The following is a 17,297-nucleotide window of genomic DNA, read 5'->3' on the forward strand; positions in this document are numbered from 1 at the left end:
GTAACATTGAAACAGTAACAAATAATGTAGTTCATGAAATAAGTTCGTGGCTTGTGGAAAATAATTTGATGCTAAATCACAGTAAGACTCAGTTTTTACAGTTTCTAACTCACAATTCAACAAGAACTGATATTTTGATCAGACAGAATGGGCATATTATAAGCGAGACGGAACAGTTCAAATTCCTAGGCGTTCGGATAGATAGTAAGCTGTTGCAGAAAGCCCTTATCCAGGATCTTGTTCAGAAACTAAAAGCTGCTTTATTTACCATTAGAACAGTATCTGAAATAAGTGACACTTCAACACGGAAAGTAGTCTACTTCGCATATTTTCATACGCTTATGTCGTATGGTATTATTTTTTGGGGTAATTCTTCTGATTCAAAAAGGGTATTTTTGGCTCAAAAACGGGCTGTTCGAGCTATATGTGGTGTAAGTTCGAGAACCTCTTGTCGACCCCTATTCAAAAATCTGGGAATTCTGACATTGCCCTCACAGTATATATTTCTTTAATGTCATTTGTTGTTAGCAATATTAGCCTATTCCCAAGAGTTAGCAGCTTTCACTCAGTTAATACTAGGCAGAAATCAAATCTGCATGTAGAATGTACTTCCTTGACTCTTGTGCAGAAAGGAGTGCAATATTCTGCTGCATCCATTTTCAATAAGCTACCACAAGAACTCAAAAATCTTAGCAGTAGCCCAAACTCTTTTAAGTCTAAACTGAAGAGTTTCCTCATGGCTCACTCCTTCTATTCTGTCGAGGAGCTCCTGGAAGAGCTACAAAATTAAGCAAATTCCAGTGTTACATTGTTGATTGTCTTCATTTAAACTTACGACTTGTCACCTGAATATGTTTTTTTTATATTTCATTTTATCTGTTTCTAATATCGTGTTATAATTTCATGTATTGACTCGTTCCATGACCATGGAGACTTCTCCTTAATTTGGTCCCACGGAACAATAAATAAATAAATAAATAAAAAGTAGCAACTTTCCTTTTCACAATATTCAAGTTTTGAGTGAGACATGTCAGTGCTAAATGTGTCCAGCCTGTAAACCCCTGGCACTGTGCTAGGGTGTTGAGCAGTGGGGCATGTGTGTAAGACTTCACTCTATATGTGTGTATGCATGGCAGGTGCACCTGGAACATTTTCTCTAACAGTGGTTGTAGATTGTATTCCGCCAGTAGCTACATAGTAGCTGACAGTGTTATAACAGTTGGATGGAAGAACACACCGAAATCATTCACCAGGATGGTGAGATATGGGGACTCATCGAAATCAAGCATCCTGATGGTGCAGGAACTTAACGAAATCAACAAAAAACTAAGTTATGTTAAAAGTACCTTTTAACAGAAAACTAAGTTATGTTAGAAGTAGCTTTATTTGCCAGACTATTAAATGTCTAAATGTAAAAGTTTAACTGTACAATCAAATTTGCAAAACTGAATTAAATTTTAACAAAAAATATGAACTGTTTAGAACAAGAAGTTACATTTTATTGCAAATGTAATTTGGAATCAAATTAATTACAAAAACCAAAATTTAGTTGATTACAGCAACATCTGCCACAGATGGTAAAAAAATTTTCAGGTAAACCCTGGATATATTTTGGCATAGAATCTGAATCTACATTTAAAATGATGGTCTGCTTTAGAAAATAAAAAGCTGAGTCTCTCTCATAGTGGGTGGTGTTGGGGTGGCTAATTTTAATACAGACATATGTCCGTAAACTTTTTATCTAACACAGTTCTTTTTCCATATGATGAATATTTTTTGAAATATTTAGTTGTTACAAGATAAAACAAACACCCTGTTTGCCACTTCCTCTTTCCTTCAAACCCAGAACCTCCCACAGAAGAACCCCAAAAGTGCCCCACTTGTGACTGGATACTTTCCGGGACTGGATCAGACTCTGAATGTGGCTCTCCAGCAGGGATATGACTTCCTCAAATCCTGCCCTGAAATGAGATCCATCCTTCATGAAATCCTCCCCACTCCACCAAGAGTGTCTTCCGCCGTCCACCTAACCTTCGTAACCTCTTAGTTCATCCCTATGAAATCCCCAAACCACCTTCCCTACCCTCTGGCTCCTACCCTTGTAACCACCCCCGGTGTAAAACCCGTCCCATGCACCCTCCCACCACCACCTACTCCAGTCCTGTAACCCGGAAGGTGTACACGATCAAAGGCAGGGCCACGTGTGAAAGCACCCACGTGATTTACCAACTGACCTGCCTACACTGTGAAGCTTTCTATATGGGAATGACCAGCAACAAACTGTCCATTCGCATGAATGGACACAGGCAGACAGTGTTTGTTGGTAATGAGGATCACCCTGTGGCTAAACATACCTTGGTGCACGGCCAGCACATCTTGGCACAGTGTTACACCATCCGGGTTATCTGGATACTTCCCACTAACACCAACCTGTCAGAACTCCGGAGATGGGAACTTGCCCTTCAGTATATCCTCTCTTCTCGTTATCCGCCAGGCCTCAACCTCCGCTAATTTCAAGTTGCCGCCACTCATACCTCACCTGTCTTTCAACAACATCTTTGCCTCTTTACTTCCGCCTCGACTGACATCTCTGCCCAAACTCTTTGCCTTTACAAATGTCTGCTTTTGTCTGTGTATGTGCGGATGGATATGTGTGTGTGTGTGCGCGAGTGTATACCTGTCCTTTTTTCCCCCTAAGGTAAGTCTTTCCGCTCCCGGGATTGGAATGACTCCTTACCCTCTCCCTTAAAACCCACATCCTTTCATCTTTTCCTCTCCTTCCCTCTTTCCTGACGAAACAACCGGGGGTTGCGAAAGCTCGAATTTTGTGTGTATGTTTTTGTTTGTTTGTGTGTCTATCGACCTGCCAGCGCTTTTGTTTGGTAAGTCTCATCATCTTTGTTTTTAGATATAAATATGTTAATTCCATGATTTAAACAAATAATTCACTTTTGTAGTAGAAGAAACTGTTAAAAACTACCAATTTTTCGATGTATTCGTTTAATCGAATGAGTTAAGTTTTAATTGTAATTCCTGTAAATTTAACTTTGAATAATCTGTATTTTCAGTACCTATGACTATAAGTCCACGTCCGAGTTTCAGACGAGGAACCCGTTTGTTTAGAACGACAACAATGCATCAGCTTAACAGTGTAATAAATGTTATGCAATTAGGCCGTGTGTTAAAACAGTGACAGTGTCTGCTCCATACTTACCTTTCTGTTCTTCAAGAACTGTGAACTTTGTGGTTGGCCTTTTACTGCTCGTAGATGTTCAACAGTAAACTATTGTAGCAGTATGTGGATGTTCGCCTGCAACCTATTAATGACGCTTATCGAAAGTAAAACAGTAGTGCACTGGCCATGTTACATGTGTATGTGGGGGCTTGTGAAAAGTGAAAGTAAATAACAGTGAAACACAAATGTGCATCTGACGGCTACATCATTTACAGTAGACAGTAGTACCACTTCCTCAATCCATATTTCAGCCAGTATGTCGACACAGAGGACAATCAATGAAGAAACAAAGTAGGCGAACTGCTACACTGTATATATCAAACTGAAGCAGATGCTGGCCAGAAATACCCTTAGGAGGCAATTATTTTTTACTGTTGCCAGTAGATGCATATAAAAGTACAAAATAATTCTGGTTTGGGATCCAAGCCACCTGCCATTCCTTTTGAACCTTACCCAGCCTATCCCTCATTCCTCCCTGAGGAAGGAACTAGCAGTTCCAAAAACTGGAATAATTTCTTTCTTTTGTATGCATTTGTCAACAGTACCAAAAATTTTGCCTCCTAAAGTTAAGTAAAGGCCAGCAGTTCTGTGTCATAACTTTATATTTTTCTCAAGCGAATTTTCCTTTCGATATACCAATACAGCAAATTTCTTGCGCCTTTGAGTATTGTTATTTGCCAAAACTATTTCAGTCTGTAGAACTGTTTACAAAGTATTTGAGGTGTCCAAGTTGTGGACAAAAGGGAGACACTGAATCTGCAAAATTTTGGCTACATTAATGCTTTATCTTAGTAGTACTTATATTTACAATTCAAACACTAGTTGTAGATGATTGTGATAACTGATTTTCTTTGCCATTTACAGATCTGGTATCAACGTGGAAATGAAACCACGACACGTTATGTGCTACAATGTGAAGTGCACAGATTTCAACCCGCCATTTTTTAAACTTGCTTTGTCTTGTGGACCTGGCTTTTATGTACGAAGTTTGGTTCATGACTTAGGACTTGGTAAGCATATTAGCATTAGTTATACATAGTGCATTATAATATTACCTTCGTAACTGACTCACTTGCACATATTGTGAAACTTCAGTTTACACACAGTGCTTCTCCCACTCCCCTGCCACCGGTATTGTTTCTCAATGTATGTTTAATTCATAATGTTCCCAACTTATGTGTATATGTCGGACAGATGCTTACCTTTCGAAATAACTATCTGGACTTCGCATTTTGTGGGAATCAGACATGGTACCCCCTTTTGTAAACACATCATCCTAAAATCATGGTTAGTGCACTGTTGCTGAAAAGTTATTGGCAGTAAGTGTAAGGATAACTCCTGCATTAGGTGCACCAACATTCCTCTAGTGGTGTACCATCCCATCCTTATTTTACAAGGAGATAAAGATACACAGCTGAACAGAACTTTACTATATTGATGCAGAGTCTTACATTCACTAGATGAATAGATATGTGGGATGCAGTGCATCTTTCTTACATAAAATGGCTGTCAGGGCCACAAAACATTAGCATCAACTCTTTATGCCATAAGTGACACATGAAACAATCTGCCATCATTTGTTATTTTATTTCCGGTTTAATGCAGCATGTCATCTTAACTTTACCTGTGCATTGTGAGAGTGGCAGTATACAGTTATAGCTGTTATTTAACTGTGAATGTTCCATTATTGTTAGAAGGGACAGTGTATTTAATGTTCTGTTAAACAGAGTATCAGAATGATGACATTAATGATGTTGGTTCTTTACAAATTGATGATGATTTGCAGTAGTCATTACTTAAATAGCATATAACTACACACAAATGTATGAAGAATCAGAAATACATGCACATGATTGAATCAACATGTGCCATTGTTGTTAAAACTTTCCCATATAATTTTAATCAGTCACCTTGCAGTGCATCAAGAATACAAACAGTGTTTTGCTCTTTGGAGCTGCAACAGTGTCACTTCAAATAGAATGAGCGATCGAGGAAATACTGATTTTAATTGTCATTACTCCCAATGTGGTCACAAACATACATCAGTTTATTAAGATTTAATTCTGTATTGACCCTCTTCATATCATAATGTCATTATGTCTATGGAATCAAAAGTCAATTAAAATTAAATGCAGAATGTGTAGGTCTATTGTTCTTATTTTTTAAATTTTGACATCACACCATAAAATCACTAATAAATTGATGTAAATTTGCGATCAAGCACTGGGGGGTTAAAGTGTACCTCTATTTGAATATCAAATTCTTTTTCATCAGTGGTCATTATTCAATACAACAGCAGTGTGTTTGTCAGTTTCATTGTAACCATTATTACAAGAACAGACAACAGTTTTTCCATAAGATAAAAAACTTGAGTTGTTGAGGTGAGGTGATTAGTTTTTGTTCCGCAGAATAAAGAGGTTTTTACCATATGCACATCTAGCACTGCTGCAGGCTATCATTTGCAAGAAACCTCCTTTTGATATCTTGAACCGTTTATGAAATATGATGATTGTTGTGACCACATGATTCCTGATACACAAGCATGTGCTGCACCATGAATAAATAAAGGTGTTGATTTGGGGACTGATTGGCACATGCGGGCAGCATTGATATTTTGGAAACGATTCTGTGAGGTGAGGTTATGACACCACTTGCTGGTGAAAAGGCCCGGGCAGCACTGTATACAAGTGTAACCAGGCCAGCGCAGGGCACTGATGTGTTGTGAGGAATCCATATGTTGCAGTTACAACAATGTCTAGTTATCTGTGTATTGGGGCCAAACCGGGCTGAGGAAAGCTGATGCTGTAATTATTAAAGAGCACTCTGCACGTGTCTCCTCCAGAAGAACTGTGTCGGAGGTGTAGGGAAAAGACTTATAAATAAGCGAGCCCAGAGCCTCAAATCAGGCGGCATGTCGCCATTCTGTCCATGTCTATCACTGGAGAGAATGATGATTCTTTAAGTTGCAGGCCAACCACAGCGGCCTCAGGTAATGGATATCGGTGGCCAACCGGCTTGCTGAAACTATTTTCAACCTCCGCTGCATGGACATGTCTTAGCAGTGGCTGGGCAGGCCGCACCTTGGAGCTGCACCAGCATGAGGAGTGAGAGGGCTGCTGGCCTATGCTCTCTGGGTGACATTGTCTGTTGGACTGCAAGCTGCCATCTGCAGGGGTGGGGCCAGGGTGTGAACTCGTGGGTGCAGAGCCGTCTGTGGCCATTGACCAAGCTGCCCTGGGCAGACAGTCAGTGCTGCTGAGGCTCACTACAAGAACAGTGCTCTATATGGGGTCCACAAGTTGCGGTTGACAGAGTAGTCAACCATGTCGCGAACATGTGCTGCAGCTACATAGCCGTGGCAAGAGTAGGAGTGCTACTTCTGCAAGTCTGGGTGACCAGACGCTGATGCTGCAGATCCCAAGGTTGGCATTGATGCTGACCCATGCAGGCATGCCACACAGCACCTTTACCAGAATCAGCAAAAGGCTGGCTTTGTACCTTCGATGCAATAAAGTCAATGACACACTTGTCGGTGTTTCTCTGCATGATTTAACATGAGTTGCCCCTCTCTCCCAGACTATACCTCTCGGTCATTCAGACATATTACAACCCCTAAGCCTGTGGGATTTTAACAATGTAGTTTCAGAAAGTAGTTGTTTTGCTTTCCAACACAATACATTGTGTTGGAAAGTGTTCGTCAATTTCCAACGCTACATTTTGGTGAGAGAGTTGGTTCTGGTGAGTGCTGAGTGATTCAGTGTCGCTTTATGTAAGTTTGGTGTCACCATTTCAGCACAATATGATGCAGTGATTCTAAGTTTTATTTATGTTCTTTGCTCTCCCTGTCAGAGTTGTTGTGTGAGCTGGGGTACAAGATGTTTATAGAGTTATTTTTTTGAGACCACAGGAACCTATGGAATTATCTTTGTTTAGAGGTAATGGTGAATGTGATAATTTAGTGGCAGTGAAGTGTTCATTTTGTAATTTGACTGGGCATGAGCTGCCATGTACCAGAGCTGCAGCAGCTGTTTTGTATGTAGGTGTACTGGTCATCTGTCTAGTAGTTGTACTGAGTGTAGATGGGTGGTGATTCGCTGGAGGAATTAATTTGTGTTTAAATTTTCTTTGTAGAGTTAAATGGGAGTTTGTTTTTTGTTTTAAAAAAGACAGTTGAATTAAGGTGGAAGTAGAATATGCAAAATGGTGAAAACACATGCTACTACCTCAGGCGCAGTTGCTACTTTAACTCAGCAAGTGCAGTGGTAACAGAGCAGTTTGGAAGGGCATGGATCAGAGAAATTTTGAACTTAGTCATGAGTTAGAGGCTTGTAAAGAGAGTTCCAATCAGAGTCATGGAAGAGTAAGTCTGGATTGAGAGTGCCTTCTGTTCTGTATGACCCAACAGTGGTCGAACTGATTAATCCCTTCTCGGGCAAGGCAACAGGATGTTGGAGATGCTGCAGAAATACATGGGTGGTCAGATGATATAACCCTGTATGTTGCTAAAATGTGTTTGGCAAGGACATCAAAGCATTTGTTGTCTATTACGGCACATTGAGTAAAGCACTTACGTTCTAGGAGTGGGCCACTGGACTGTGCCAGTATTACCAAAAACAGAACAGTGTGAGATCTTTTTGGGAGAAATTAAGTATATTGTCAATGCCGCGCAACGAGCCTGTGGAATTGTTCTCAGATAGAATCAGTATGCCTAATGCAAAGATATATGTACAGACCCAGAATGCAATACACGAAGACAACTCACTGAGTTGCTGTCTCATCTTCATATGAAGCAAGTGTATAACGATTGGAATTCGCGCTATCCAGTGATTTATGGTGCTATACAACAAGTTTGTTTATTTGTATAGAGGTGTATTGGGCCTGAAGATGGCACTGGAGCTTTTGGTCAGGGAAACTAAGTTCAACGAACTCATGGAGGTGTTGCCATCCATAGGCGAAGGTTATTAAGTTATTCTCAGGCTAGACATTCTTGACAAACATCTTGCTAAGATTGATCTTTTGCAATGCACAGTGGAACTCGGGGAGATTTTGTTTCAAATGGGGGAAAAAGTTGTAATTGAGTCAATGGCACAGGGTTCACCTATCATGGGGGTAAGACCAGCAAAACTGCATATGTTTTCAATAAAGACTGATCAGCAGGATAAAATACCAGCAGGTACGGGGAAAATAGTGTAGGTTTTAGTGGATACTGATTTGCTGAGGGAAACATTGTATGTGGTTGAACCCTTCTCAAGCAATGAAGAGGTGGATAGTTCACATTGTTTTATCCACAGGAGTTTAGCAGAAGTGAATGACATTAATGGGGGACAGATGACTCCAGTTTGTGTGGATAACCTTCAAGGGGTGGAATAATAGCTGCTCTGGAAGTCTGGGGACTTCAATAGGTCGAGCCTAGAGGAAAGCAACAAGGAAACTGTTGATATGGAAGTGTTATGATGGAAAGTAGGTCATTTCAAGTGTAGTGATCAAATGGCTATGGAAAACCTGTTGTTGAGGTTTACTGACTTATTTTGTGTGAACTGAGAGTTATTGGCAACCCCACTGACGCAATATCATACACCGACAAAGGATAGCACACAAGTTTGTAAGAAGACATACTATATAGCAAAACAGTTGCAAGCACTGATAGAAGAATTTATTGAATAATTACAGGATGGGATCATGGAACCAAGTGATAGTCCCGTGAGTGCAAATATTGTCATCATGCCAAAGAAATCTGTGGATGGGACATGGAAATACAGATTTTGCTGTGACTGAAGGTATATAAATGCCCAAATCATTTCGGATCCTTATCCAATGCCAAACACCACGGTAACTTTGGATAATCTGGATTAGTGTCTTTACAACTATGGACCTCAGGAGCTGATCATCAAATGAAGGTGGCGCCTGAAATAGGCCGAAAGCAGCGTTTAGCATCCCAGCAGGACATTTTCTTTACAAACGCATGCCATTTGGGCTAAAGAACATACCAACAACTTTTCAGAGATTGTTAGGTAGGGTACTGAGGGGATTAAATCCAAAAATTTGTTTAATATATCTCAGTGACATAATTGTGTATTAAAAGAATTCACCAGATCATCTGAGATGTTTGGAGGGTGTCTTTAGTAGAATACGATTGGCACGTTTGACATTAAGTGGGGATAGGTGCCATTTTGCGCAGTGTCAGGTAAATCTGGGGCATGTGATTAGTGAATGTGGCGTACAGACCGATCCTCATCTTACAGACACAGTTCAAAATTATCCAATAGCACAAACAACTAAGCAGGTATAGTCCTTCATTGGCCTCTGAAATTATTATAGATGGTTCGTGAAGAAGTTTGCGAAAATAGCTGGAGCCTTGAACAAACTAATGAAGAAGGAGACAAAATTACGGTGGTCGCAGGAATGTCAGGAAGCATTTGAAAAATTGAAAGAAATATTAGTTTCAGATCCAACATTGATTTTTCCAGATTTTAAGAAAGGGTGTATCCTTTCGTGTGATGCTTCAAATGAGGCTGTTAGTTGTGTTTTGGGACAGATGGTAGATGGTCAGGAACATCCGGTGACTTATGCTTCAAAGCAGTTAAACAAGGCGGAGCATAACTGTTTAACAATGGGAAAGAGATGTTGGAAGTAATATATGGTATACGTATTTTTTGAGCTATCTGTATGGTAGGAAGTTTAAGGTCATGATAGACCATGTCTTATTGAAATGGTTGCTTTGTTTGAAAGATCCATCTCGTATATTAACTTGGTGGACACTTAAGCATTGTGAATTAGAGTAAGAGGTAATCCATAAGCCAGGGAGATCGCATGGAAAAGCAGCTTTGTAAGGAGTGCCAGGCAGTTAAGTCACAGCCTCAATTTGTTATGCATGAGGGTTTGTTGTGTAGAATGATGAGGTGTGAACCATGTGTGGTGATTCCATAGGGTTTTCAGAAGGAAGCTTTGCAGCAAGCTCATGACCATATGGTGTCAGGTCACGGTGGGCAACGTGCAATGGACGGATGTGCAAGTAGAACAATTTTGGAGGAGGAACAGGAAGTGTGACGTGGAACAGTATATTAAGGACTGTGTGCCGTGCATGCAGAGGGCCGACATTATGTACAAAAGTGCCATTGCAAAGATTACCAGAGGCATCCTGTCCATTTTGTATGTTAGGATAGGATGTCCTCGGACCATTTAATAAAACACCTGCAGGAAACAGGTACATTCGCATGACCATCGATCATTTTTCTTGATTTTTGGCAATTGTGCCAGTGCAGAACCAATGGGCAAGTTCTGTAGCTCAGGCGTTAGCAAACAACTGGATATTAAAGTTTGGGATGCCTGAGACCATAATTATGGACCAAGGGCATGAATTTTATGCCGCATGTTACGTATATGAAAGTTATGGACAAGTCCATTTCATCTGCAGACCAATGGGAGAATAGAATGCGTACACAAGACAATTGCAAAGATGTTGAGCTATTACATAGGTTCCAGGCACAATGACTGGGATGCCTATTTACATTATGTACAGTGTGCTGCCTATAATTCGAAGGTTCATACTGCAGAGGGCTCGTTGCCATTTGAGGTGGTGTATGGTAGGAAAATGTCATCTCCCTTTGATGTTTTGATTCCTAAAGTAGGTGGATATGGTGAGTCGGTGAGAAAGTTTGCCAGAAGAATTAGAGAAGTTTGGAGGAATGTGCAAAAGGTGAACACGAAGCCACTAGAACCCCACAGACAACGGAAGAAATGCATTGGTAAATTGCTGCAATACCATGTGGGGCAGTGGGTAATGGTCACTAGTCCCCATACATCAAAGAGTAAAAATGAAAAAAATTTTAACAAAATACTAGGGACCATACGAGCCATGGAAATGACCTCACCAGTCAACATGAAGATACAGTTCCTCACAAGAACGTCCAGTATACATGTCAGTTGCATAAAACCATTTAAAGAAGTGGTAGAGAGGATACCATGTCAGCAACCAACCAGGAGAGGAAAGTTATAAAGGGTAAAAAGAATGAACTTGGAATTGGTGAGCATCTTAAGGTGCATGATGTGCCTTATAGGTGAAGGTCATGTAAGTAAGTTGTGTAATTGTAAGTGTGTGTGTGTGTGTGTGTGTGTTTGTGTGTGTGTGTGTGTGTGTGTGTGTGTGTGTGTAGAGTATCAGGGAGTGTGTATTATTATTGCCATGGGGATATTTGTTGTTTTTTTTCTCTGGAGTTGTTAGTTTTTCATGTTATTATTAATGATATTGCTTTTTTTGTGAATTGTGTGTAAAGGGGAAGGTTGAGATTGATCCGAGTGACCAAGTATGGACTGATAAGTGGACATGTGAGGCGAGTTTTTTTTGGGGAAAGTAAATGGAATGAGTTGTGGGAAGGAGCTTCAGCCAGCCTGAACATACTTTCAGAGGGTGGGTACACATTAGCTATACTTCTTATTCACACTGGAAAATGTATTGTTGAATTGCTGCTAAGAAGGCAGACAAGTAGCATTTAAAAAAAAAAAAACACCCTCGTGTTTTGGGAAAAGCGGAATGATCACTAATGGCACAACTTGTGAGGTAGTTGGGATGGATTTTGTCTTCCAGCTATGCTTACAGGTTCAACTGTTATGACATTGGCCAGAAAGATCTCTGATGGTATCACCCATTCAAAATTTAACATATTTAAATGACACATTCAACCCAGAGCTTTTGCAGTCCTTAGACTGATTAATAAAGTTCCAGCAATGGGAAAATTTGAAGGTACATATGTGGCAGCATGTACATCATTTCTGGGAAGAACAGGGCGAGTGCATTGACCATTATGGTGTGTTTCTAGCAGGCTTTTGTGTTCTCTATTTCTGGGAAAGATGCAAGAGGGTTGTGGACATGCCAACACACCAATTGCAAGTAGAATGATTGACTGATATTGGTCGGGGAAACAGTTAGTTCTAAGGTCTTAATTAGGGTATAAGGGTATGATAAGGGATACATGATAGACGTAAAGTGCGAGCGTAAGTCCTGTATTGTGAATTCACAACCTTCTCCTCAATATGTAAATTAATAGAGTTAAGATAGTTGAGTGAAAGCATGATGTTAAAGATTTGGGACGAATCTTGTGAGAATGGAGGAGATATGCTGCTCCACAAATTAGTACAGGTATGGATTTGGAGAATCTTGTGAATTTCATACAGCTGTGGTTGAAAGATAGCAGTAAGAGACCGATTGGCACGTCAATGGCAGGCATGGTCAGTGTTGATATTTCCCAAACGATTCTGTGAGGCTCGGTTATGACACGTTCGCAGGTGAGATAGCACAGCCCAGTGGGCACTGTATACATTTGTGAAGTAATCAGGGCAGCAGGGAAAAGATGCATAAATAAACGAGCCAGGAGGCTCAAATCAGGCAGTTGTGTTGCCATTTTGTCCTCATCTAGAACTGGAGAGAATGATGATTGTTTAAGTTGCTGGCCGTCCATAACAACCTCTGGTGATGGATTTCAGTGGCCAACTGGCCTGCAGAAACTACCTCCAACCTCCACCATGCAGATGCATCAAAGCTGTGGCGTGGTGGGCCACACCTTGGGGCTGCACTGGCACAAGGAGTGAGAGGGCTGCTGGCCTCTGTTCTCTGGCTGACATTGTCCAGTGGACTGCGAGAAGCTGCCATCCACAAGGTCCGCAGGGGCAGGGCCCGGATGTGAACTCTCAGCCTCCTGGTTGCAAAGCTGTCTGTGGCCATTGACCGAGCTACCCTGGGCAGACAGCCAGCGCAGCTAAGGCTTGCTGCAATGATGGCGCATGGCTGTTTCCCTTCGGCACTCTACATTGGGCCCACAAGCTGTGCTTGAGGGACCAGTCAGAAATGCCATGGGCTACTGGTGCAGCGAACATCCATGGCGGCCACTTAGCCATGGCGTGAGTAGGACTGCTACACCTGCACGGCTGGGTGACCGGATGGTGATGCTGCAGATTCTGGCACTGGCATTGGCGCTGATCCACACACACATGCTGCACATCGCCTTCACCCAAATCAGCGAAAGGCCGGCTGTACACCTTCGTTTCAATAAAGTCACTGACACACTTGCCGGTGTTTCTTTGCACATTGGGCATGAGTCACCTGTCTCCTAAACCATACCTCTCGGTCATTCTGATATACTGCAATCACTAAGCTCGCGGGGGGGGGGGTTGTAACACAGGGAAATGGGCATGTCATGTGTGGCTGTCTAATGCATATAAAAATTATCAACTTGAAAACAAAATGAGAGCTTTTTCTGCTGTCAAAACTAAATTTTGATATCTTATCTGCATTTCATACACTGCAATGTATGAGCTAAAATCATTCTACACAAAGCTTACACAATGTGTTTTTACCTCTGCAAATTCTAAAATTTTGTGCAGTTTTTTACTTAATTTGATGCTGCACATTAACTGTGACAAATAATATGAAGATGCCAGATTAAGATGTATAGAAATCGATTTTTTGTAAAATTGGATGGTAATTATTTCATAGCAGCCAGAACACTGTCTCTCAACACTGTTAGCAACATTTGGTGAGCAGAACTGTAGCAACAAAGCCGCATTCATCACGGAATGCAAAGAGCATGTCTGTAGCAGCAAAGGGGTTAACATAATCTCCAGTGAACTGTCAGCATTGTCAGCCTCCACAATGAATATACTGTGCAAGTATTATAAATGATTTGAGTTTGTTTTTTCCTCTCTGAACTACAATGCACCATGTATACCTCAAACTTGTTAAACCTAAAGTAAGGTGATGAGCAGTATTTGCAGGCAGTTTTAATCTCCTTTTCCAATAACGTCTTTTATAGTCTGAGATCAGAAAGAGAGAAAAGAAACAGTGACTACACCATTATGTACTCTTTGTTACGAGGTAAATAGAGCCAAAGACACACAGATTGCTAAGAACCATAGTGAGTTCAAGATAAAAGTGGTCCCATACATGCATATTCAGTCATTGAAAGACACAAGTATTTCTGATAACTTTTAAAACATATGTCAAAAAAGCTAAAACTGCATTTTTATGCAATTTTGTGTTTGTGAAATTACCTTCGGACTAATTTTATACAGAACTCTAATACTGATTGTCTCAGTACTCTGGTATATCTTTTCCTTGAGTTGATTTGCCATTTGAGGGTTTGCTTTCATACATATTTCCCTGTAAATATCTCCATATATATAAGACCTGGTGAAACATGGCTTGTTTTCACCCCACCAGCTCCCCTCATGAAGAGCTATCATGCTTCACCACAGCCATAACTACACCAATTGCAGATATTAATCGTTCTGGATCATGAGCCCTACGTACTCCCTATACACAAATGTAAATTCAGATTATTTACATGATTTTTAAAATCTGTCAGAAATTCTTATGCTGAGTAAAAAATGAATCCATATAGCGGAGATGCTGAGTCACAGATAGGCACAACAGAAGGACTTTCACACTTAAAGCTTTCGGCCAATAGCCTTCGTCAACAATAGACACACACCCGTTTATGCAAACACAACTCATACGTGTGTGTGTGTGTGTGTGTGTGTGTGTGTGTGTGTGTGTGTGTGTGTGTGCGAAGGCCATTGGCCGAAAGTTTTACGTGTGAAAGTCTTTTTGTTGTGCTTCTCTGCAACTCAGCATCTCTGCTATATGGTGAGTAGCAACTTTCCTCCTCATGATATTGTTACTCTGTTTAAAAACTAGTAAATTTCTATGTACAAGAAAAGAAAAATGAGATAAACAGTTTCCTGTACTCAGACAATTAGTTTTGGAATAAGGAAGTGTATCTCCATATTCTGTGTGTTTTTGTATCAAAAATTGTGCACATTTATGATGAGATAGTGTGATCAATTTCCTCAATTTATTATATTCATAATTTTTGTTACACATTTCATGACACACACCATTTTAACACTTTTCCCACCAATACTTCCTTTGTAAAGGCATTAAAAATTACCAAACTTGTTACTCTGAGTAACAGAACTAAAGCAAGTAATTCTTTCACCACAGAAAAGGTCATCAGTTTACAGCATAGCCTCCAGAAAAAAGAGTATAAATTGAATTATCGATACTCAGCAATGGAAGCGCTATATGCACTCTCAGAATAGTAATTTGTAGTATCTTTGTCATTTGGTAAAAAAGGGATGAATGTTTTTTGTTTCATTGTCTTCTTGGTTCTGATGTTCTAGTTGACGGACACTCATTGTTCATCGCCTGTAGCTAATACAATTATCTGTAGTAATACTAGTAATATTTTGTATTTATATGAAACTACTGCTTATAAAAATTGTGTTTTCGTCAGTTGTGAGTACCTTTCCTGCCCATGATTCAGTTACGTAATAATTAAATGTTGCCCTGGCCATTTTGTATAGGCTCATTGTTGTAGTGATGCCATTAATGATAAAAATTATATAAGCTATTTTAATAGTCATTTAATGCAAAAGTTGTTAAAAAGAATAATTTCAGTAAATACAAAACGGTGTCTTGTAATATTTTCCAATTCTTTTTGAGCCAGAGGTACAGTTTTATTAAGAGTAATTTCTATAAATGTGTATGCTGCTATTGCACATAGGCAGCTGTCCTGGAGCATCAAGCCTGACAGAAAAAAATAATTAAGCATAGTTTTCAATTGGCTTATCACATAATATTAGTTTTTTTTTTAATCCATTGCGAGTAAGATGGATGTCTTCACAGTGGAATATGTATGATATTTCTTGCAAGAGCACCCTGAGAAAATTTAGCCGTGTCTGTTAGCAAACATGAAAGAGAATTTTTAACGCAATAAGTTGTTATGGAAGCAAATATTAAAATCTGAATGAGATCTGTCCGAAAAGTGCCCTTGACCAACAGTTTACAACCAAATTGTGTAGTCTCTCTCTCTCTCTCTCTCTCTCTCTCTCTCTCTCTCTCTCTCTTTTTAAAGCTATGGTTCTTATCAAGAATTTGACTTTTTACTGTGTTATACTAGAAAGCAGCTGTTTTTAAATGTTCAGTGACAGTGTTGCAACCAAATGATTTCGCGATATCTGTTTGCATATACATTCAAAAGTATGCTTCCACTGAAGAATTTCTGCTTGTTTGCTAATTTTGAGCATACCACACATTTGCAGTTACACACCTTTTCTAAGAGTTAATGGCACAGGTAACTTTTGTATTTCCATTTTTAACTTGTTCACTAAACCACATCATTTTCATGAGAGTAGCATTTCATGGGACAAAGAGAAGTGTCACTGAGATTACTACCTTTGTTTTGCCATAGTCATTTTTTACATATTAAACATTTGAGTTTTCATTGAAAGACACTTAATCCCCCTCATTGAAAACACGGTTTTCAGTGTTTTTCTTTTGAACATTCTCAAGAACCATAACTGAAATATTACCACAGTGATAACTAGAATAATAGCTGTAGTAAGAACCAAATTAACAACGTGAGTGAGAGCATAATATTGCAGAGAGTAACTCCAAATAAGCTGTTGACAGCAAGCAATGCCTGTTCAACAGTGAATGAAGGCATGAGAGCCTATGCTTTGAGGAAACAGTCAAAGAAACACTGCCCTCTCGACTGCTGATAGCAGCTGATAGCAGCAGCCGTGATCTGCCCATGATGTCACCATGCAAGTTGAAGGGAAAAGCACTTGCTGGAGGGGAATGCCTTATATCTTTGCCACACCTACCATTGATAAAGGTCACAGACAGACAAGCATAGCGAACAAGATATCCACAAACGTCTGCTTACTGTACATTCTTCTGTGAAGGCTTTATGAATAAGAGACAGCAATTGACGAGATGTGTGGCACGTAGCTCCATTTTTCTGGAAAAAAGCTGAACTGCATTTCGTATTCCTTTAACTGAGAGTGGAAGTTTATGAAAATTTGAAGATATGCGTCTATATTGATTGGGGTTTTAAAGACGATCAAGCAGATAATTGAGCTACCAGAACCCACACACTCAAACTCCTTTTTATTTGAGTCACAATGTGGGAATTTTTGGTGAACCAGTAGAAATCAATCTGGCTGTTTCAAGGCCATAAAGGTGGAAACAAGCTTCGTTACTCATAAAGTAAGTGGCTGTGGCATT

The 17,297-nt window shown here is 40.0% G+C and overlaps 1 protein-coding gene across 2 annotated transcripts in view; it reads left to right on the plus strand.

Moving 5' to 3' along the window:
* The window catches only part of LOC126175400 (pseudouridylate synthase TRUB1-like), a 73,896-nt gene that overhangs the window by 55,920 nt on the left and 679 nt on the right, over window positions 1–17,297 (plus strand). For both annotated transcript variants that reach the window (XM_049922192.1, XM_049922191.1), the window contains one exon: window positions 4,100–4,245. In XM_049922192.1, coding sequence (XP_049778149.1) covers window positions 4,100–4,245 — 146 coding nt within the window. The remainder of the gene's footprint in view (window positions 1–4,099; window positions 4,246–17,297) is intronic.

Source organism: Schistocerca cancellata, chromosome 3 (genome assembly GCF_023864275.1).
Source record: "Schistocerca cancellata isolate TAMUIC-IGC-003103 chromosome 3, iqSchCanc2.1, whole genome shotgun sequence".
In the NCBI taxonomy this organism is placed as follows: domain Eukaryota; kingdom Metazoa; phylum Arthropoda; class Insecta; order Orthoptera; family Acrididae; genus Schistocerca; species Schistocerca cancellata.